Source organism: Sciurus vulgaris (genome assembly GCF_902686455.1).
Source record: "Sciurus vulgaris genome assembly, chromosome: 18".
NCBI lineage: Eukaryota > Metazoa > Chordata > Mammalia > Rodentia > Sciuridae > Sciurus > Sciurus vulgaris.
In genome coordinates, this window is record NC_136479.1 from 40,127,749 (window position 1) to 40,150,371 (window position 22,623).

A 22,623-nucleotide genomic window follows, 5' to 3' on the forward strand; every position below is an offset into this window, starting at 1 on the left:
ACCTTCCTGTGAGCTGGTGGTCAGGTGGCTCAACTGCTTGGTGTCTCCACTGAACTTTGGGGTAGTGGCTGTGTCAGGCTGGACAGGTTCTTTTTGTAAAGCTCTTTTATTCCAAAATCACTACCCGGCAGATCTGAAGAGAGCTCTCAGGAGGTGCTGGGGAAGAAGGGAACCCTTCCTGACTGCTCGTGGAGGACGTGTTCCAGGACGGTGCCCTGGAGCTGCTTGCAGTCCCATAAGCACCCGACAACTGAGGAAGTCATGAGTGGGCAAGGAGAAGCCTCTCTGCCTGGCGCCAGCCTCCGAGGCTCCCCCCGGCTTACAGGAGGCCCGTGGTCCCCAACGGGATCATTTTGCCGGAGATACTGGACAGTTCTTCAGAGCCCTGGGGGAATGCTGCTGCTCATGGACAGGACGGCAGGAGCGCTGCTGGATGCCCTACCACGCCCAGGGCAGCCCCCGGTCCTCAGGCCACCATGGTCAGTCGGTACTGCAGTGAGACCTTCCAAGGAGGCAGAGGGGGCAGAGGGTTCCGCAGTGGGGCTCGCCCTCATTCCCGACGCACCCAGACCACAGCCAGCAGACCTGCCGGCTGAGCCAAGGGCCAACTCAGGTCCACCCATCCAGCCAACCAGCGACTGGATGTGATCTGATGGCTACTCCAAGCCCTGATGGTGTCCCAGCCTCAGGCAACCCGGACCCCAAAGCCAGGATAAGCCACCGTTCACGATGAAGTCCACAGTGTGAGGGCACAGGCACAGGCGCCTCTAGACCCACCCCAGTGGGGCAAACCGAATAACACGGTGCTGAAGACAAACATTCAACATAGCTCATTTTAAACTGAAAAATAAACATACATGAAATGCCATGCAAAACACCTTTACATATTTACAATTTTACATATTTACTTATTGATATATCTTCTATCTTTACAATCACAAAATTATTTCAAACCATGGGACAGTTGCAACGGTGAATTCTCTCACACATAACTGGCCAGCGTCTGCCTGTTTCACCCTGTGAAGGCAATTACTCCCCAAAACCAAACCAAGCGAATGCCATGGGGGAGGCACACAGAACCACGGAGGAAACAAAGGGTCAGACGAAACTTCCACACAAGCCTTGAATGAATCTCTTTCAGTAACTCAAATAAATAGTACTTTATTATTAACTAAGCTTCCCCTACCAGGAAAAAGAAAACAAAACAAACAAAACAACCCCCGCGAACTGTACCTTAAAAACGCTCTGCCATTTATAAGCAGTCAAGCTACATCCAGACCCACTGGCAGGCTGCAGTAAGGCTACCTACGATGCAGGCTCGGATAGTGCTGCCACATAATGTCCATCATCCTGCATACACCTGAGGTTGCAAGGGTGGAGGAAGCTTGTCATTTTCAACATTTTCAGAGTCTATAGCTGCTAATGGTTGACTCTGGGGCTTAATTTCAAGTGGGTATTTCTCCACAATGTCTTGAACTTCTTTTGCAATTCCATCTGTCCAATCAATTAAGTCTTTTTCAAGTTTCTTGGCTTCATTCATGATTCTTTCCTGTCTTTCATTCAACTGAGACAGGAGATCCAAGTTCTTATACATCTGCTTCACACCTAAGCAAGCATCAGGAGACCAACTCTCGGGTTCTTGCTTTCTGGGAGAGGTCTGGCCGGACATGTAGCGATCAAAATCCTCCTGGCTTAGATTCAACGACTGGGCATCTAATTTCTCAATGAAAGCCACAGCACAGCACTGCAGGAAGAGGAGAACGGTGTTACAGTCAGATTAGAAAAGCTGTGAATATTCAAACACATTTTTAAAAATCTCCTTGTCATAGAGAACTTAAAATGGAAGTAGAAGTAAACACACAGACTAACAAACCTCCATGCACATCAGCTTCGACAATTACCACCCACGTTTCCTTTGTCCTCCCAGGGGGTCAAGGTCAAGGGCCTGCGCGCAGCTCCCAGGGATGCCGCCAGCCACTCCCTGCAGTCTTGCCAGGTCCAGTGGCCAGTGGCTGTGGATCCTGGGAGTCCTGGAAGCACACAGACTCTGGTGCTTGATGAGGTATTTTGACATCCAATGGTTATTGTCACCCTGAGGAGCAACAGCGTGTGACCCCGGGGAGCTACTGTAAGGAGGGAGCGCTGTCCAGACTCACTGTGAGCCCAGACAGCACGACACATGTGCTGATCGGTGCCCTGGACTGCGGGGTGAGGAACAGCAGCCAGGGTTGGCACAGAAAGGCCCCGGAAGCAGAGGCCGGCCACTTCTAGAAAGTGCTTAAATTTTTCCACAAGGAACACATACCAGATTCACATTTTTAAAAAGCTATTTTCAATACAACTATAATACACCCATTTAAAAAAAGTGGGAAAAAAAGCTATTTTCACAAGAAAAATATGTAAGATAAAACATGGAAAAACAGGCAACTCTGGGCTTGTCTTCTGAGAAACTCTCCCCAGTGCCCACGCCACTGCTCACACACACGGCAGGCCACCCTCCAGGGAAGGTGCCATCAGCACGACTGACTTCTCTGCAAACACGCCCAGCCGGCTCTCATGTCTGTGGTCCCCACAGCCCCCAAGGCAGTCCCACCCCTCCTGGCCTGATGAACAGACACACAGCGTTCCTAACAGGAACAGGGAACGCTGGAAAAGGAAAGGCCCTGAGGAGAAAGCATGTCCGTTTTGAACAGATGGTACCTGGAGCTCAGCGTGAGCAAGACAGGTGACTAGAGCCCTGTGACCAGACGCAACAGTACAGGGCACAGGCAGAGGATAGGCGCCAGGGAAGAGCCGGAGGGAAGAGTGGACAGCGAGCCCACCAAGGACAGGGGAGTGGACGGTGGAAGACAGGGACAACACTGGAGAACGAAGGCGGCAGCCGAGTGGCCTCGACTCACTTCCTGGTGCTCTTCTGGGAGCACAACAGTCCACACAGCGCTCACCAGCCTGGGACGCAGCCTGCTGGCGTCAGTGCCCAGGGCGCCCCTCCTCCTGCTCTTCCTCCTGTCCACTGTCCTCCTCCCGTGTGCTCACAGTGTGGTTCTTCTAGATACACACAGGTGGAACTCACACGTACGCAGTGATCTGGCCCCTTTCATTCTATTGCCCAAGTGTTTTAGATGTGGACCAAAGTCCACAACTGGACTCTCTCCTGGTGGAAACAGCCAGCGAAGTGAAGGACCTGGGGTGATGCCCATGGCAGTGGAGATGGGCCCCCTGCTTCCAGCAGTCACACACTCTCTAGTCGCCAGTGCTCGGTGACACACAGCAAGCAGCCTCGGCCATGCTGACTCCCCCTCGGGAGCAGAGACCTGATACAGGCCAGAGAGTGACCCCAGGCAGCCCTGTGAGGATCCCCGCTAGGTCTGCGCAGACCTTACCAGGTTGGTGAAGTAGTAGCCATCCTCCCCCGTCATCAGCCGGCTGGGGTTGCAGAAGCGGGTGACATACTGGATGTTGGATTGCAGGCGTGGGGGGTTGCCCTTCAGCACGATGTAGATGAGCGTGGGCAGGAAGTCGTCCGCAGACGCAGGCTCGTTCTTGGTGATCTTGATGGCGTTGAAGATGTGCTTACTGCACCGGGTGATGCAGGCCAACTTATCTCGAGGCACACGCTTTGAGTCCATCTCAATGATATCTACAGAGAGACATGGCCACCGTGGGAAACAGTCACGCCAAACAGGCAAGGGAGTGACTGTCCTCCCTGTCAGGTCACATGCATGTCTCCACTGACGCCCCCCAGTGGTTAACTAGGAGAAAAACTCAGACCCAAGACAGTAAGTGACACCAGTCGACCCCCAGAGCAGGTGCCTGAGCCAGGCCTACTGGAGTGCGGCACAGAGGTCAGAGAGGCTTCGAGTGGGTCTGGGCAGGGGCTCAGTGCTGGAGGTCCTGCCTGGCACATGTGAGGCCCTGGGTACGATCCTTAGCACTGCATATAAATAAATGAATAAAATAAAGGCGCTGTGTCCACCTACTACTAAAAATATATATGATAAACATAGATATATAAAGAAGAGGCAGCTGCAGGATATGCCCTCTGCCTTCAGTAGGAAACTGCCTCGGAGCCCAGGCAGAGGGAAGAAGGTGCCCTAAAAGAAGCCTCTTCTCTGCCTGCTTCTCCAAGCATTTTCAGACTTAGTGCGGAAGGTCTCAATGTGCACATGCTACTTGCGTGCCCTCTCACATGTGAAAGGTTAAAAATGCTGACCCAAAAGCAGGGTAGTGATTCCCAGAGGCCAGGAAGGAAGTGGGCTAACAGGTACCCACAGAGCTGGGGCTGCTCTGCAGAGGGGCGGCCGCAGTTCACAAGTTCTTAGGAGTGACCTTGATGGGATCAGCGCACACGTGCACATGTGTCCGTCAAGCCCCACTGACGTGTATGATTGACACCTTCACAAAAATAAAGGGCTGGGGCTGGGGCTCAGTGGTGCCCAGCATGTGTGAGGCTCTGGGTTCGACCTTCAGCACCACATATGAATAAATGAAATAAACAGATGAATAAATAAAATGAAGATCCACTGACAACAGAAAATATTAAAAATAAGAAGAAAAAATAAAGTGAAAAGCAACGCAGCTACTACACAAAGCCCCCTCAAGTTGGCCATCAGAAAACAGTCAGTCCCCATGACCAGGAATCCCCATCAGCTATGGGTGTCTGCAGAACATGCAGGGCACTTACAATCTACCTGCTGGTAGAAGAGATGAGGCAGGGGTATCAATTCACCTCAAAATAACTCTTCAATTCTCCCAGAAAACCACTTCACTGCCTGCGACTACCACCAAATCCAACTAGGGGGTCTTTTTACAGCTCTAGGGATTTAACCCAGTAGTTAAACCCACTGAGCCACATCCCCAGATCCATTTATTTAGGGGGGGGGGGTACTGGGGATTGAACTCAGGGGCACTCAAACACCGAGCCGCATCCCCAGCCCTATTTTGTATTTTATTTAGAGGCAGGGTCTGAGTTGCTTAGCACCTCACTGTTGCTGAGGCTGGTTTTGAACTCCTGCCTCAGCCTCCCGAGCTGTTGCCTTTTATTTTTTTATTTTGGGACAAGAATCTTCCTAAACTACTCAGGCTGGCCTTGAACTTGCAATCCTCCTGCCTTGGCCTCCTGAATTTCAATGATTACTGGGGTGGGCCCCCGTGCCCCACACTAGTGGGCTCTTACAAGTACTAAGAGCAGGAGAGCTGGGCAGGGAGGCACACATACCTGCAGTCCCAGCAACTCAGAAGGCAGGAGGATCTCAAGTTCCTGGCCAGCCTTGGCCACCTACTAAGAACCTAAGCAGCTTAGCAAGACCCTGTCTCTAACAGAATCTAACAGAATCATGTTCCTGTGAAAAGCCCCACAGGAAGTATCGCCTTTATGTATACGTAGAGTACCAATCAAAACTAGGTAAATCGGGGGCTGGGGCTGAGTGGTGGAGCGCTTGCCTAGCACATGTGAGGCACTGGGTTCCATCCTCAGCACCACATACAAATAAGCAAACAAAATAAAGGTATTGGGGCTGGGGATATAGCTCAGTTGGTAGAGTGCTTGCCTTGGAAGCACGAGGCCCTGGGTTCAATCCCCAGCACCAATAAAATAAAATAAAATAAAATAAAATAAAATAAAATAAAATAAAATAAAATGAGGTATTGTGTCCATTTCCAACTTTAAAAATAGGTAAATGAAGGTGTGAAAGGAAGATCTGTAAAGCAGGGAGAGGAGGGGGAGGGAGGGGGAATGGGGATTGAAATCAAATTCCTTGCATGTACAGTTTTGTCAAAAGGAACCCAAATACTATGTATAATTGTAATGTTCTAATAAAAAAGAAAAAAAAAAACCAGTAAGAGTAAAAAAATAACATGAAAAGCGGGCTGGGATGGGGCTCAGTGGAAGAGTGCCCCTGGTCAGTCCTTCGTGTCTGTCTCTCCCACGGGAGGAGGAGGTTATGGAAGAGGAGTTGTTCTTTATCTTTACTTGTTTTCTACCAGGGACTGAACCCAGGTGTGCTCCACCACTGAGCCACATCCCCAGCTCTTTTTATTTTTTATTTTGGGACAAGATCTTGCTAAGTTTGCTGAAGCTGGCCTCAAACTTGCAATCCTTCTGCCTCAGCCTCCCCACGTTGCTGGAATCACAGGCGTGGACCGTGCGCCTGGCTGAAGGGTGTCTAGGTACAAACTGTCAGCGCTGCCAGAACACCAGAGAGGAGGGATGTGTGTCTGGTGCACAATCTGCCTGCAAGCTGCACCTGGGGGGAGGGCACCGAGGCAGCCCACCTGGTCATGCACACTCACCACGGCAGACCGCGTGCTTAGCACCTGGGCCCTGCTCCGGGGGGCCTCCTAGGACCCCGGCTGGGAAAACCAGGAGTTGGGGACAGATGTGCCACACAGTGCAGGGGCCTTCCTTTAACTGCCTAATGCACTGACTCACCCTACTTACAGGTCAGTGTGTGAATTACACAACGCGTGTGTGTGTATGGTTTGGCTCTTTTAATCTTTTAATTCTGGCTTATAATTATTGTTGCTATGCCACAATCTATTTTTTTTCTATTTTGGAGTAAGCTGCTGCCTTTTTTTTTTTTTTTTTTTTAAATACCACTTTTACTACTTTCTTTTTTCTAAAATTTTTTTATTTCGAGACAGAGTCTCACTAAACGGTAGAGGCTGGCCTCAAACTTGCAATCTACCTGCCTCAGCCTCCAGAGGTGCTGAAATCTCAGGCACGCACCACTGTGCCCAGCTCCATTTTTACTACGTTCATTTACCTTATTTAGCCTTCCACCTTTTATTGTTGATTTAAGCATCTGTTTTAAACCTTTTCAAAGGGGTCAAACCCAGGGCCTTGCACACCCGTCCCCTGAGCTCTGTCCCTGTCCTTACTTTAAATAGCTCCTAAACTTTCTCATTAGTCTTTATTTTTTAAGTTTTAGAATGCACTTTTTTTTTTGGTTCTGGGGATTTGAACCCAGGGCCTTGTGCTTACAAGGCAAGCACTTTACCAACTGAGCTATCTCCCCAGCCCTTAAGTTTTTAAAGTGAACTGCAAATGGAAGAATGTCTGGCTGCCACTGCCCATTAGAGGAAGGGTGGTCAGGAGGAGGAGAATGGAGCAGGAAGACACCCAGGCCCTGCTCCTACCCCTGCGTCCTCCAGCCCAAAGGACATCTTTCTGGACACTTCTGGAACCCAACTCTGAGGTGCAGCTCCTTGACCTGCACTGCTCTAACTGGAGTGGGAGGACAGCGGGGAGCAAGCAGCTCACTGCCACCTGTGGGTTTTGGAGAGGCAATGCCACCTCATCAGCGTGCGTGACGACGGTCAGAGCTGTCAGGCGACCGCGTCCTGTCTTCTGAGCAGGGCTTTCACTGGCACCAGTGTGACTGGGTGTGTCGTCTTAGCCTACCCCAGGCCCAGGCTGATCTTTAATGATCTGAGTACAGTGCAGGCCAGACTGGTCATGCTTCCTTAACACGGCTGCAGCGTCCTGCAGTTTTGTAGGGACTGTACTGGGGATGCTGAGCGCTTCCTTGACCTTACCCACCAGAGCCAGGAGCTCCTCTGTGGGTGTGGCAGGCATTCAGTCTCCAGAGGGGGTGGGATGCAGCTCAGGAGCAGAGCACACGCTTAGCATGTGTGAGGCCCTGGGTTTGATCCATCGTGGGGGGTACATTTTTTTCCTCTCCCATATGATGCCACGTGTTCATGGGGGAAGGAATGGTGCCCAGCTGAGAATCACTGCTTGAGGGGATGGCTTCTGTCCAGGCAGACAGAGGTTCTAAAAGAGCAGCAGCTAAATGAGAACAGAAAAAGACACTGGTGTCCTCCCTGTACCCAAACTCTTGGAGCTAAGAGAAGATGACCACGGGATCCTCCCTCTCCTCCCTGTGGTGACACATTCTTCTTTCAAGAAATCCTGAAGCTGGGCACGGTTCCAACTACACAGGGAGGATGAGGCAGAAGGATCACATGAGCCCAGAGTTCCAGACCAGCCTGGGCAACAGAGCGAGACTCCATTGCAGGAAGCAAGGAAGAAGGGGTGGGAGCAAGGGTGGGAAAAGAGAGAGTGCAGCCCAGGCCCCAGTGAACCACGTCCCACTTAGGTGAGAGTCCAAAGCCTGGAGGCTCCCTTGTTACCAAGACTGGCCTAAGGGCTATCTGTGTCTGGTGGCTTCAAGATCCAGCAGTTTCCCTGGGTAAGGTCTTCCAATGAATGAGAATTTTCTCCTTGAATTTGACTGAAAAAATAAAACTATTGTTGGAGCAACTCTCAAGCAGTTTTAAGATCAAATCTGTAGAACTAAGATTTCAAAAGTTTTTTTTTTTTTTTTTTTCCTCCTTCATATTAGTGATTTTAGTCTTTCTTTCCTCTAGCCATCAGAGAAAAAATACTGGGTGGACTGGCCGCCTCTCCTGGCGACGTCGGGGTCCCTCCTCCAACGAAGATGTCTCTGCATGTCTGACACTGCCTCTCATCTGCACATGACCTGCATTAGGCCCTGTGGGGAGCTACTCTAGCATCTCACGGTCCCAAAGCCTTAACGGTGAGACCACTGTTTCAGGAGCCCCAGGGCCAAGGCTGGAACCAAGAGGAAACAGGAGGACTCTTTCCAGAGCACCTTTCTTCTAGAGACAGCCATCAATTAGCATATCTACCATCAGCACTCAGTGCTGACTCAGAGCACATGGGGCGACTTGTAGAAATTCAGCAACGCTGCGCTCTGCTTACTCTCGTCATTAGGCAGACAATTTTAGATTAGAAAGTGACAAGACATGGGGACCAAGATGGGAGAGGAAGACCAGGCTTTCTGAAGGTTTGTTTCTGAATTTCTAGTATCAAAAGATCTCTCAAACCCCCATCTCAGCTGCCTTGAGAAAGGTGTAACCTTCCAAACTCTGTTCAGCTCTTGACAGACTGGAATACTCTTTTTCAGTTCTATTTTTAAGCAAACAATAGTTCAGCACTTGTAATTTTTGGTTTCACAAGGTCAGCCCTGTGGTTTTTAGGAAAGGGTCTTCTACATAACCTTCTGTAGATCACTCTTAATAAACCAGTTGGTCTTGAACTTACTATTAAGTGTCTTTGGAAAACCAAAACACCTGGTCCAAGCCCAGGCTTTGGGAAGGGCCTGCCTTTAATCTCCTGCAAGGTGCCTGAGGGGAAGGCTGGGTGACTGCTGTCGCAGGAGGCCACTCTCCCCTCCGCCAGCAACGTCAGGGAACAAGACAAGGCTCCTGCTGTCCTCAGCCCAGTGACCTCCTTTGCATCTGCTGCCCATCTGAAGGAGGCTGCAGACCTGGAGGTGGCACAGCAGCCTCCTGGGGATGAAGGGAACGCCAGCTGCACCCCAGCAGCTGGAGAGGCAGCCTCTGAGACCTGTGCCCAGTGCCCTTCTACTGTGCTGGCAAAGCAACAAGACCGTGACCTTATTGATGGTGGGCATCGGGGACAAGGACCAAGTTTTCAGTGTCAGGACCTGTGAGAGTCTAGAAGAAAAGCTTGCAACCATGTAGACGACAGGACACAGTTAGGCAGCTAGACTTCACCCTCAGAACCTGCACAGAACATGAGAGCGGCCGACTTAGCAACAGAGGTTGACGTGGGCAGAGAAGCAGGGCGTGAGGAGGTGGAAGAGCACATGGAGAGGAGACCCAATGCACAGAGGCACTGAAACCAGCAGGTTCCTGTGAGAAGCCCCTCTTTGGAGCCCTGGAAACCCTCATCTCTCCCGGTAGCTCTCTTGGAGCAGCCTGCCTGGTGGCCTGCCTCCAACACGGCAGCGCCAGCTGACCCACTCTCCTTCCCGGCAGAACAGCGAAGGGAGGAGCCACGCAACACCTCTCCCTGGCGGATGAGAGGCTGGCTGAAGCTGACGTCGCTTCCTACCTGTGGTGCTGAATGTCTGCCACCCTGAGCCACCTCCCTCTGAATAATCCACAGACATCTTATCAGGAGCCTGGACCTGCACAGAACGGCAGGGTCACATCCACCCAGGGGACATGCTTTATGTCCTCGTCAGACCAGGGAATAATTCCAAGCACACCTTTCCCTCTGGTTAACCATCAGCCACAGGCACCTTCTTAGTGCTACTGTGGCCTGGGGATTACCTTGCCTCACCAATTCCCTTCTTCCATCCAAAATTATTTTGAATATACAAATGCAACTGAGTCTTAAGAAATTCACTCTAGCTGTTGTTGACCCCAGTTCAATGCTCAAGCAGTGAGACTGTGAGCTCTAAAAACGAAGGGGAAAAGCAGTTTACCTGTTATTCTGAATGCACTGCCTTCAGAAAAATCGCTTGTGGGTACTCCCTGACTTTCTGCTCACTGAAGACTGTACTAACAGCTGTGCTGTGCTGCAGGGGAACACCCACCAACAAAGCCTCAGGTTCACTGACCTGTGATCGCTTTCACCACCATGTCAGACACTTCTGGAATTTCTTCATTTACAGGGACACAAAGCATCTGAGGTGTGACCCAGTGCAAGGCTCTACAAAGAGAGAGACGGTCAAGAGAGTTTCAAGAACCAGCGGTGGTCTTTTGTCTTGTCATCCTTTCAGCTATGGGCGACCCAGGCCCGAGAACAACACCTCCGCCCACACCAGGAGCTCAGCTGACCAGAGGAAGCACACAGAGTGCCAAATGAGACGTTTCTTCTGCATGGGTCACAGGAGGAACCTGAGACTGCTTCACTGGGTGAGAGGAGTGTCTACAACTGGGACCGGAAAGAACTCCACGTGCAGCTCTGAGAACCACTGCGGCTCCACATCCTCAGTGGCCGTGACACTCCCCACATCCCAACTGCGTGCGACTGCTGTGGACCTCGCCACTTGCTTGGTTGATGCTCACCTGCACCCAGTCCAGCAGCCCCCTTGCTACTTCTGCCTCTGACCCTGGGCTCTATCTTCCACTGGCCCAGCGTCCACTGCTTACCCCCAAGTACAGATCTACCACTTACCAGCCCATGTGGGACCTCGTTTGGGATTCCCAGGGCCCTCTCCTCCGCAAACATCACGGCCCAGCCCTGGAACTGCTCCCACACCCGGAGGCCTGTCCCCAGCTGTGCCACTGCCAGTGACCACAGAGCCCCACGGCTCGTCTACCAGTCCTGAAGATCAGGAGCTTATCGACCTGGCCAGGCGAAGAACGACTACAGGAACAACTGGACAGCGTGCCCAGAGGTGTGAGGAGAGATGACAGCCGCCCCTGACGGGTGTCCACAGCCCCTGCCTGACCAGAATGCATGGGAAATGTGAAGCCAGGCCTCTTGTTCCCGGGAAATTTTGGGAGATGTGAGTCAATCTCAAACACAAATCTGAAACTGCTGAAGTCCAACGTACCAGCAAGACCACCACAAACCCTTCCTCTGGATCAGGACATCCTGTCTCAGGCAGTGGCGGGCAGTGAGGCTTCAAGCGCAGGTGCCTACTTTCCCAGTGTGATCTCCACCACACTTCCAGCTGCAAGAAAGTAAGAAGAGTACCTGATCCTCTTCTGAATGGCGAGGTCCTTCTTCTCATCATCAGTGGTTTCTGGACAGAACACGTACTTGTAGAGGCGCGTCATGATGTACTTCTCAATCTGATCCATTATCTTCTCGACTCTTTCTGGAGGCACTGAAACACAGTGAACGTAGAAGCTCAGGAGAAGGACGAACATTTTAAATTAAGAGGACATTTTCGTACTCTTTGCTACATAACAAAACAACTACTTTGCTAGAAATACATTCAACACCCTCAGAAAAGAAAGCTGAAGATGTCACATTACAAATACCCTTTAAAGTATCATCTCAATTTCTGAGGTGCTTACAGACTCCCCACTTCTAACTTGAATGGTTTTGGCAGACCTAACAGGCATCAGCCCTGCCAAGAGGCAAGACCTCAGCATGGGTCATCAGCAAATCACTTGAATTCCCAAGACCAAGGGACACTGGCCAGTTTCCCTTCATTTCTCTGAAGTTTACTGTGAGACCACAGAGATTCCTGAGGTACAGAATAGGGCAGTTTTCTTGGATAGATGTGTGTGCTAAGTACATCCTAAGGTACACCAGCAAAGCAAGTCAAATTTCAGAAGAATCTCTGAAATCCCAGGGGTCTAAGTTAGGGATCCTCAGGTTTTTCAGCTGCCCAAACTCCCTTAATGACTACGTCATGAGCAACAATTCACCAAGATGGTAACTCCAAAATGGGGGTTCATTTAGAAAAGCTTCCCAATGGACTAAAGAGGTTTCAATCCACTTCGCCTTCACCCATAACAGATATTAAAACCTGTTCAATAAATGACCCAGTTGCCCTGGTTATCTTGGAAAAGCACTGCTGAGCCTGAGACCAGCAGCCACGTCAGTGCAGTGGCTTACCAGAGGCTGTGGCAAACTAGCCAGGTGGCAGAGGAGGAGGGCACTGTGAGGAGGTAGGCAGTCAGCTCCATGCCACCTCCAGCAACCCCTCGACCGCTGAGTTACCTTTTCCACGAGTCTGCATTCTTTCTGCCACATTCTGGTAAAAATCCTGAGTACACTCTGACTGCTCCTCGATGCTCAAATCCTGAAACAAAGGGACAAAAAGGCTGCTTGGCTTGAGTCACACGCAGGCTCTCATTATAGGAGGTCTCCAGACCCACTGCTTGCACCGGTGTTGGTTCTCTTTGATTTTTTTTTAAGTTGTAGATGATATAAGACCTTTATTGTATTTATTTATTTTTATGTGGTGCTAGGATTGAATACAGTGCCTCACCATGCTAGGCAAGCGCTCCACCAGAGGTACAGCCCCAGCCCACTAGTGTTAATCTTAAAAGTACTTCCAAATTATATTCATTCTTCAAGGGAAAATAACCTACCCATTCATATTTTATGATGTCCTACGACCATTTTTCACTGTATATACATATTCTTAATATACTTTGATAATTTACATAACTTATGTACATCTGTACTCATCAAATCTACCTAATCATTTTTGATGGCTATAAAATACTCCATTACATTAACCAATTTGTTTAACCATGCTCTACCATTGGGCATTTGGTCTGCTTCCCCTTTTTTAACCTTTATGAATGGAAGCTATGAACAATTTTTTTGAGACTGTTAACTTTTAAGTTACTTCTTTGTAACTTTTCCAAATGTGGCATTAGGTGAACTTGACAGTTCTAAGTATCTACTGCTGGATTCGATTCTCAGAAATCCAGGCCCTGTAACTTGGGGCTCTGTGACCACCTCTGGTGGGTGGTCTTACAGGTGCACTGTGTGTCCACTGTCCACCTTCTCCAATGTCGACTTCAAGCTGACGTGAAGAGTGCCTTCCTCACCGCTCATCTGTGCTCAGCTGCTCCCCAACCTTTGTTCTTTCCCACTTTCCAATTTATTTCACATACTAGCTTCAAACTAGTAGTCCTGGCTTAGATTTGGGCACACTGTACCTCAAACCCCACCAGCTCTCTTGGCGTCTGTGGCGTGTACTCAGCCCAAGCCGCCCACGCTGCTTCCCGACTGCCCTGCTGCTCTACCTGCACCACCACACTGTTCTCTGGGTAGACTCACTCACTCCTCGCCAGTCCTCCCACATTCCCTTAGAAAGAACAGCCTCCAAGCCCTGTGGCACTCTGGAGTCACTATGCCTGCAGCCCTCATGCTGTCTACACTGGTCATCTCCAGAGGGGCCCTGGCTGGCTTAGAATCGATCCTCATGCGGAGAAGCCCAGGCATGCAGCCTTGGGCTCACACACAATGCAGCGCTGAGCGCCCTCACTCCACCTGAGGTCCACTCTGCATGACGCTCTACAAAGTCGCCACCCTTCTTCCTTCACCTGGTCACTGACACAGCACACCAGCAGTGAAGCTTTGGCTTCTTTCCACGGCTGTAGTACATCTCATCTACTTTCCTCTGAGACTTTCCCATTTAGCCCTCCAGGGTGTGGGATGTAAGGAGCCCAGCATGAAGCTCAGATCCAGAATAATCTGCACACAGGCTTAGTCCTTCAGCAGCTATTAGTAGAAGGAGCTGTTTTCCCCTCTTTCCACTTGTTGTGCAATTTGCTCCTGAATAACTGCTTTCATTGGTTTATTTCATGTATTGTATTTTTTTTAATCAAAATCTCACCTGGTTGTAATAACGTTCATTTTAGCCTATATCTCAAAGCCTCCCTTTCACAAATTTTTGCTTCCATCTCCTTCACAAAAACTTTTATACCTCTATCACTTTTCTATTTTCCCTTGGACTTTCCAAAGATCATTTTCCACTAAATTTTCTGAAAATCATACTTCTACCCATTTTGAAAGAAACTTACTACATAATTAGTAGAACTGCCCAATAATGACATAAAAAGGTTAGTAGGATGCTCCAAGGGCCTTCAGTCTAAATGGGAAGACAAGACGCCAGGATTTTACTATTCTATTATCATATTATCATAAACAAGGACAAAGTGCCATGGGGGCAATAGTAAATCTCTCACTTTTTTCTCTCCTGGGACAGGGTCTCACCACGTTGCCCAGGCTGGCTCTGAACTCCTGGGCAAATTCCCCTGCCTCAGCCCCCCGAGCAGCTGGGAATGTAGGTGCTTGCCACCGTGTTCAGATTAACTATGAACAAACTGTGATCATTCAACATGATTATCACTTGTACTCGTGTAACAGGAAACACTTTGACCTTTTCAAGACCTAAGTGGCCTGTTGTACTGGTGATATGGATCACCTTCCCTGGTTCTGCACCATCACTGCAATTTAATGTTGTAATTCAGAAAACTTTTTTCTAATAGAGCTGACTGTTGCTTATTTCTGCCACTAAAATTTAGCTCTAAGAGGGGACTATTCACCACCACCTCTCAGGCCAGTATCAGAGCCAGGCATATAGTGCTCACTCTTATCGGAATGAAAGAAGGAATAAATGTGACCTGTTATTATCGTTCCTCCCTCTGAAATACTGTACAGACACTGGGAGATAATCATCCATGGATCTCTTCTATATGATCTCCTGTGCTTTGCATTCTTTCCAAGGTATTTAGGAGTACTGGGAGACAGAGAAAGTGCCTGCCTCAAGAGAAAACAGCAGCGTGTTTACTGTGCCAATACGATGAAGACAATGACTCCTTTTAGAGCAAAGATCAGGCTGACTCACTGTCCATATAGAAGATTCAAGGTTCCTCTCCTCCAATGCAACTGTGAGTACCAGAATTACCCAGACTTCTTTGTGTTGCTCTGTAGGACTTGATACTGAAGCAATTAGAGCAATTGCTGACAATTTGGCTACTGCTATCGCTGTGAGTAATAAACTGGACTTTACCTCTGCCCCAGTAAACTCATGTCTTCTGCCAGAATCCACGAAACCACGCAGGCTAACTAGTCAGGCTTCGAGTAAGGTGAAGCATACCCTTCACAGAACTTGTGAAAAGACCTATGTGACAGGTTTGTGCTCACAAATTCTTTTAACCTTTACAAAATTCCAAAAAGCTTTTTCTAGTTTTCCCAGAAAAATAGTATAGCAGTATAATAAACCCTTTTCCTCAAGTATTTGCTAACTATCACCTGGAATTATCTTTTTTACAATGACTAAGTAAAAAGTCATTTCAGTTGTTTTTCCTAAAAACATTTTTCTTTATAGTTTAAAACACAAATGGGTACATCCTTTTCAATATTAATACTAAAATGTACCGTTTATTTTCCTAACTTTTTTTCATCTCCAGTATTAAAAAACGTATAAATTGAATATTTCCTTAAGTTTTCTGTGTATTTCATTTGGAACTCCCATTATTAGAATTTAGATCTCCATCATGTACTCTGGGTTCATTAACTTTTTTTTTTTTCTTTCCTTTATACTGCTGGGGATTGAATCCATGGCTTCTTGAGTGCTAGGTAAGTGATCTACCACTAACATAAGTTTCTTTTGTACTGCTGTTAAGGATTTAATCTATTTAGTTTTTTTTTTTTTTTTTAAGTTGTAAATGGATACAATACCTTTATTTTATTTTATATTTTTTTAATTTTTATGTAGTGCTGAGGATTGAACCCAGTTCCTCACATGTGCAAGGCAAGTGCTCTACCACTAAGCTCAACCCCAGCCTTAGGTTTTAGCTCTTTTTTTTCCTCTCTCCTACAGCCAGGGAATGAAACCACCTTATACATACTAGGTAATCATTCTACCACTGAGCTACATACACCCTCGGCCTCATATTTTTTATTGCTTATTTCTGCTGCCTTCAATGATTTTTCAGGAAAATAAACACACCAGAGTTCCAATCCCCTTAAATAAAATTTAAAAACTAAGCATCGTCATTTCAAGTATACCATACATGCAGTTCTCATATGTTGAGAAAGGCTTTCATACCAGGTAGATGTACATTTAAACATTTCTACACTTAGATGAATAAAACAGGGTGGAAGTTGTTTTTGCTGTTTTGTTCAAATTCAATCACTGGCAAAACAAAGGTGGCCAGAACTGTTCAGGTACAGTTGTTCATCTCACATTCCCAGAGAGAAGTCAGAGGTTAATCATTTTTAGCAGCTAGGTAGTGCCTGGCTATAAAAGAACTCATATATATCATCTGTAGAGGTCATAATTAATAAATAAATAAATAAATTTTTTTTTTTTTTTTTTTTTTAGTTGTCAATGGATCTTTTATTTATTTATTTATATGGGGTGCTGAGGATGGAACCCAGGGCCCTACATGTGCCAGGCAAGTGTTCTACACTGAGCCACAACTGCAGTCCCATAATAAATTTTTTTTATCAAGAAAAATACTTCGACTCTTGTCTTTCCTCCATCCAATGGAACAGGTAGTGGGCTAGGTATTCTGGGAGCCTGCACACTACAAGGAGTTGCCCAAGAGCCGCAGGGTGCACATGACACCCACGCAGCACAACAGGAGAGCTGCCGGCACTCCCACACTCCGGCGTTCTAGAATCTGACCAGACGTTGCTCTGCTGACAGTACTCTAGAAGTTCCTCGTGCACCAGCAGCCGTCTTCTTACGGGTGGGAAACTATTAAACAAACACGTGGTATTAAAAATCAGCAATCAACACCTGATTCAGAACCCATTAATGTGTCTGTACAAAGGGCTAAATTTTGTTTAGTCACTGGGTACTTAAGATATTTAACAAGGTTTGGGGAAAGGCCCAAAGTATTCGCAGATGAGAAAAGATGAACCAGACCTATCAGTTATAGCAAGTAATGAAAAGAAACAAAACCAAAAATCCTCTGCAAGAGGCAGCAAAGCTTCCACCCCGCCCCAGGGTGGCCTGGAAGGGCTCGCAGTCCAGCTTGTTACCTGGAGCCACCACACAGCTCTTCGTAGAACAGGCCTCCTGCTCAGAGTGGGGAACCTGGACCTGACAGGGTGTAGCCCGAGGAAGCAGTCCTTCCTGAGCACCTTCTAAATCTGGACTTCGATCCTCACAAGACTCAAGGAGGCTCTGCCCGTAAGGGGTTTTGTCTTTAGTTTCTTCTTGTGGAACACATGGTGCCATCTTCTCCAAAAGGCCTGCAGCCTCTGAACAAGTCCTTGCAGAAGCCCAAAGGTCAAATACATCTGACACCTTCACCAATTTGGGGTCCTCTGTTGCAGGTTCTCAGTATGTGCCAAAGCCCACTTCTGTTTTTCTAGCTTTCTTCAGGGGCTCTTCCAACCTGACCCCTCCACGAGCAGCCTGTGTACAGGGGCCTCTGTCTTCTGTTTGGTCTAACGCAGGTTGTTGCCCAAGCTCTGGCCACCACTGTTTTGTCCCCTGGCTGTGCACAACAACCCACATGGGGGCCTGCGCTGAGGCCAGAGCTGGTCTAGAGTGCAACACTCCAGGCTGATGTACAGCCTCCCTGGCTCAGGTTTTCCCTATTCTTGCTGCCCCCAAAACCTTAACATTTTTCAATTGAAGCTGGATGCAGTGGCACACACCTGTAATCCTGCCACTTGGAAGACGGAGGCAGGAGGATTCAAAGTTCAAGGCCAGCCTGGCAAGATCTTGTTTCCAAAAAAAAAAAAAAACTAAATAAAAAGGTTGGGGATGCAGCTCAGTGGCAGAGTGGCCCTGGGTTCAATCCCCAGTACCAAAAAGAAAAGATAAGTTTTAATTGACATAAAATTGTGCATACTTATGGGATACTGCTATTTCTGTACAACGTGTAATGACTACATCTGGAGCACCACAGACATCTCTGTACTGGGAACGCAGGAAGCCTGTCCATTAGCTGTTTTAAAAGGCACAACTAAGTGCTGTCAACCAAAGGCCTCCTACATCACACTGGAGGCTGAGCCTCCCATCCACGGCACCCCTGTGCCCATCAACCCTCCTCTCCAGGGCCTTCCTCCACCTCCCCAGACCTAAAACCACTGTTTTACATTCTATTTCATAAGACTGGCTTTTTCTTAATTTCTACAAATAAATGAGAACATGCCATTTATTTTAAAATTGGGTCCCGTGTTACATTCCCTCCCCAATTCTCTCACCAAAATTAAAGCCTATGTTGTTGATTGTGTTGATTAAAGTTTCTTTGCTCTGGACACACACTTCTGCCCTTCTGACAGTAACTAGACAGGGCAGACCACATGGTTCAGAATAGTGAGGTCACCTGAAGTGTCAGGCAGAGGGCAAGCACCTTCCTGCTCAAGCTGGGAAAGAGGAGAAGCAAAGACACAGCTGCATCTTACTCATCTCTCTTTCTCTCCCTCTCCCATTCACATATGGAAAAATAGCTTCTTCATGAGCATAATACCAGAAAAAATTCTAGGTTTACATGATGTAATCAATTTCAGATTTTAACAGAACGGCCAGGAAACGGGCAGAGGCTCTTAGGATATGTGGGACTGCTTCCTCAGAAAGGAAAAGGAGCGAACTCAGATGGCTGCTAATACAAGGGTCCCGTTCTTAAAACAAGTGAGATTAAGTTATTAAAGCACTTTAATAAATATCTGACAGATTAAAGGTCTATACCTGGAGTAAGTAGAGAGTTACCCCTTTTAAAAGGAAGGCAGGCTATGCTTTCAACAAAGAAAATGAGGGATTTTTTAACATTTAACTAAGGCAGGATCTAAGCAGTTGGGGCAGTAAAAAGGTTTCTTCAAAAGTCTCATTTGCTTTACTTGCTTTAAGCGCTGTTGTTTCAAAGACGGGGTCTTGAACTCGCGGGCTCCTGTGATCCTCCTACCTGCTTCCCCCAGCACTAGGGACACGGGTGTGCAGCACCACAACTGGATTAACAACGTATTCTGAAACATTTTCATATGAACTCGCAGGGAAAAAAAGTGTGTTGAGCCGTGGACCTCAGGAAGCTATACAACAGACTTTCTAGCTAGGATGGGGAGGTTAACATCTTGCTGGTTCTACGAAAATGAGGCTCGGTCAATTAAGGATCTGTCCAGATGAAAAAGCACTTCTGTACATTCTTTACCATGTGGAAAAGTCCTTACGTCCCCGAATTCAAGGTTACTCTAAGATCGCTCTGAAGCTTTGTTCTTCTTTTTAATACTGGGGACTGAACACAGGGTGCTCTACCACTGAGCTGCATCTACTGTACATTTTTTTTTTTTTTTTAATCCTGAGACAAAGTCTTACTAAGTTGCCGAGGTTGGCCATGAATTTGCAATCCTCTTGCCCTAGCCTCCTGAGTAGCTGGGATTACAGGCGAGTGCCACTGTGCCCAACTTAAGAGTGAGATTCCTAAATTCAAGTTGTTTTATTTATTTTACTTGCTCTAATAAGCTATACATGATAGTAGAATGCACACTGACACATCAGACATAATGGAGTATGACTTCTCATTCTCCTGCTTGTCCATGATATAGAATCCCACCTGGCATGGAGTCATATATGTACATGAGGTTAGAAAGTTGAACTCATTTTACTATCCTTTCTATCCCCATAACCCCTCCCCTCCCCTCCCTTCATTTCCCTCTACCTAACCTAAATAACTCTATTCTTCCCTAACTCCCCCTTATTGTGAATTAGCATCTATATATCAGAGAAAACATTTGGCCTTTGGTTTTTTGGGATTGGCTTATTTCACTTAGTATGATATTCTCCAGCTCCATCCATTTACTAGCAAATGCCATTATTTCATCCTTTAAGGATGAGTAATATTCCATCATGTATGTGTACCACATTTTCTTTATCCATGCATCTGTTGAAGAGCACCTAGGTTGGTTCCATAGTTTAGCTATTGTAAACTGAGCTAATATAAACACTGATGTGGCCATGTCACTATAGTATGTTGATTTTAGGTCCTTTGGGTGTAAACTGAGGAGTGGGATAGCTGGGTCAAATGGTGGTTCTATTCCAAATTTTCTGAGGCATCTCCATACTGCTTTCCATACTGGTTATACCAACCTGCATTCCCACCAGCAATGTATGAGTGAACCTTTTCCCTACATCCTTGCCATCAAGGATTATTTTATTTTATTTTTTTTGCGGTGCTGGGGATTGAACTCAGGGCCTTGTGCTTGCGAGGCAAGCACTCTACCAACTGAGCTATATCCCCTGCCCGGATTAATTTATTTTAAAAATAAACTTTGTAAATTCTGCTTAGTTTCTTCTGCAACAACTCCCTTCTATTTTCTCAATGAAATGTCACAGTGATCTGAGCAAAGCAGCTGATAACAATTTATGTTTAACACAAATGGATTATGTTAATGATGTAGCTGCCTGTCTTACTGATAATGATACTGTCACTCTAAAAAATAAGGAGGTACAAAAGACAACACATATGCCAAATTATGAAACTAAAAGAATTAATTAGAAAAAAAGGCAAAATAAACAAGGTTTGGAAAAACATTAGCAAACAACATTCCTTGAACAGGAAAGCACTATAGTGCTGTGAACAAGGTGGGTGAAGATTTTTTAGCCAAAAGGGATCCCCTTTAGAAATGATTAAAAGAAGGGGGGAAAAAAAAAGTCTAAGCACAGGCCATGTTACCTGACAAAGACAAAATGGTAAAAGTTTTTTTTTTTAATGTAGTTCTGAAAATATTTAATTCTCTAGACTTGGCCCACACAGGACTGGCATTCACCAGGACTGGAGGAAACAGGAACAGCATGGGCAAGAGTGATCTGCACCTCAGAAACCTGGGGAAGGGAAGTATTGTGGGATGCAACAGAGAGAATCCTCAGCTCATAGCAATGTCAACAGGGCCATTTTAAACAGAAAGAATGATCATATTTAGAAAGCTTCCTTGGTCAGACTAACATTACGTTAAGGTATGTGGCAGTTTTGGAGAACTGAATATAGAGGACACCCTCCAACACTGTACTTCATGATCTCACAGACACTGCTTCAAGTTGGACTTGATTCAAGAAATTTATATGATGATTAGTGATCTGAAGGTGTAAAAACTGATTGATTTGAAAGGACAATAACTTGTAGACAAAACCCGGAAGGGTTTAGCTATGAACATTCAGTTCAAAAGAATCTGTTCTGCTGGCGCTCACCTTGTGATCCCAGCAACTCAGGAGGCTAAGACAGCAAGATAACAAGTTTGAGTCCAGTCTCAGCAACTTAGTGAGATCCTAAGCAACTTAGTGAGACCCTGTCTCAAAATAAAAAAGTAAAAAGGCCTGGGGATATGGCTCAGTGGTGCAGCACCAAACACCACCACCAGCAACAGATCTATTCAGTACAGGGTGTGTGCCAGGCCCTGAGCTACCTGCTGAAGACACCCAAGGTGCCTGCATAGGCTTTGGTCACACAGTCCTGAGACACAGTGCAGAACTGGGCTGCACAGGAGCTCTTAAAACAGGAGGAAGTTGAGGCCATATCCAGGTCTCTGATATCAATTAGTAATGCCCTGAAAACAGTCAGGCATGGCAGTCTCCTCACCTGCTAGTTACCTCTTGATTTTAGTACACTGAATAAAAAGTGACAAAAGCACACTTCTTCTTTTTTTTTTTTTTTTTTTTTAATTTTTTTTAGATGTGGATAGACCTTTATTTTATTCATTTATTTATATGTGGTGCTGAGAATCGAACCCAGTACCTCACACATGCTAGGCAAGCGCTTTACCACTGAGCCACAACCCCAGCCCAAAAAGCACACTTCTGAGCAAAAGAAAAACAAATCCAAGTTCAGTAGCTTTTTTAAGCGTAGTACAACACAGTACATATGCTACGTGTATCATAGTATAAATGCAACTTTAATACAGCCAGCCTGGGAATCAGATCATGTGCTAGAGAGTAAATGACTATAAAATCTCAGTTTTTCATTCTGATAGAAAAGGCGAGTTGTACGTCACGTGAACTGTGAGTTCCTCATTAAAGGAAGCCTGTCACTGCCTCTAACTTAAGAAAATCAGGATGGCATGCCTCCTTTCATGAACTCTGCATGTCATTATTTGCTCAAAGTACCTAGGAAGGAAGAGGGCTGCTAACTCACGATGTCATCATACTCCTGAAGAGCAGCTTTTTCCTTTACAGAATGACTTTGACATCTAAAAAACATTTTGACAAGCTGGGCACACCTGTAATCCCAGCTACTGGGGAGACTGAGGCAGGAGGACCACAAGTTCAGGACCAGTCTGAGAAACGGAGTGAGAACCTGCTCAAAATGAATAAAAATGGCTGAGAATGTGGCTCAGTGGTAACACACAGGAGGCCCTGAGTTCAGTCCCAGGTGGGGGAGGAAGACACAACAAAATCTTTTTAATAGGAGTCTGCT

At 46.9% G+C, this 22,623-nt stretch overlaps 1 protein-coding gene across 5 annotated transcripts in view; it reads right to left on the reverse strand.

The window, feature by feature from the left end:
* Positions 1-807: 807 nt before the first annotated feature.
* RABGEF1 (RAB guanine nucleotide exchange factor 1) overlaps positions 808-22,623 on the reverse strand; it is a 60,854-nt gene continuing 39,038 nt past the window's right edge. For all 5 annotated transcript variants that reach the window (XM_079120212.1, XM_079120211.1, XM_079120210.1 and 2 more), the window contains 5 exons: positions 12,458-12,539; positions 11,480-11,612; positions 10,395-10,486; positions 3,384-3,640; positions 808-1,744 (listed from right to left, as the gene is read on the reverse strand). In XM_079120212.1, the coding sequence (XP_078976338.1) occupies positions 1,346-1,744; positions 3,384-3,640; positions 10,395-10,486; positions 11,480-11,612; positions 12,458-12,539 (963 nt within the window). In that variant the 3' untranslated portion in view covers positions 808-1,345. The remainder of the gene's footprint in view (positions 1,745-3,383; positions 3,641-10,394; positions 10,487-11,479; positions 11,613-12,457; positions 12,540-22,623) is intronic.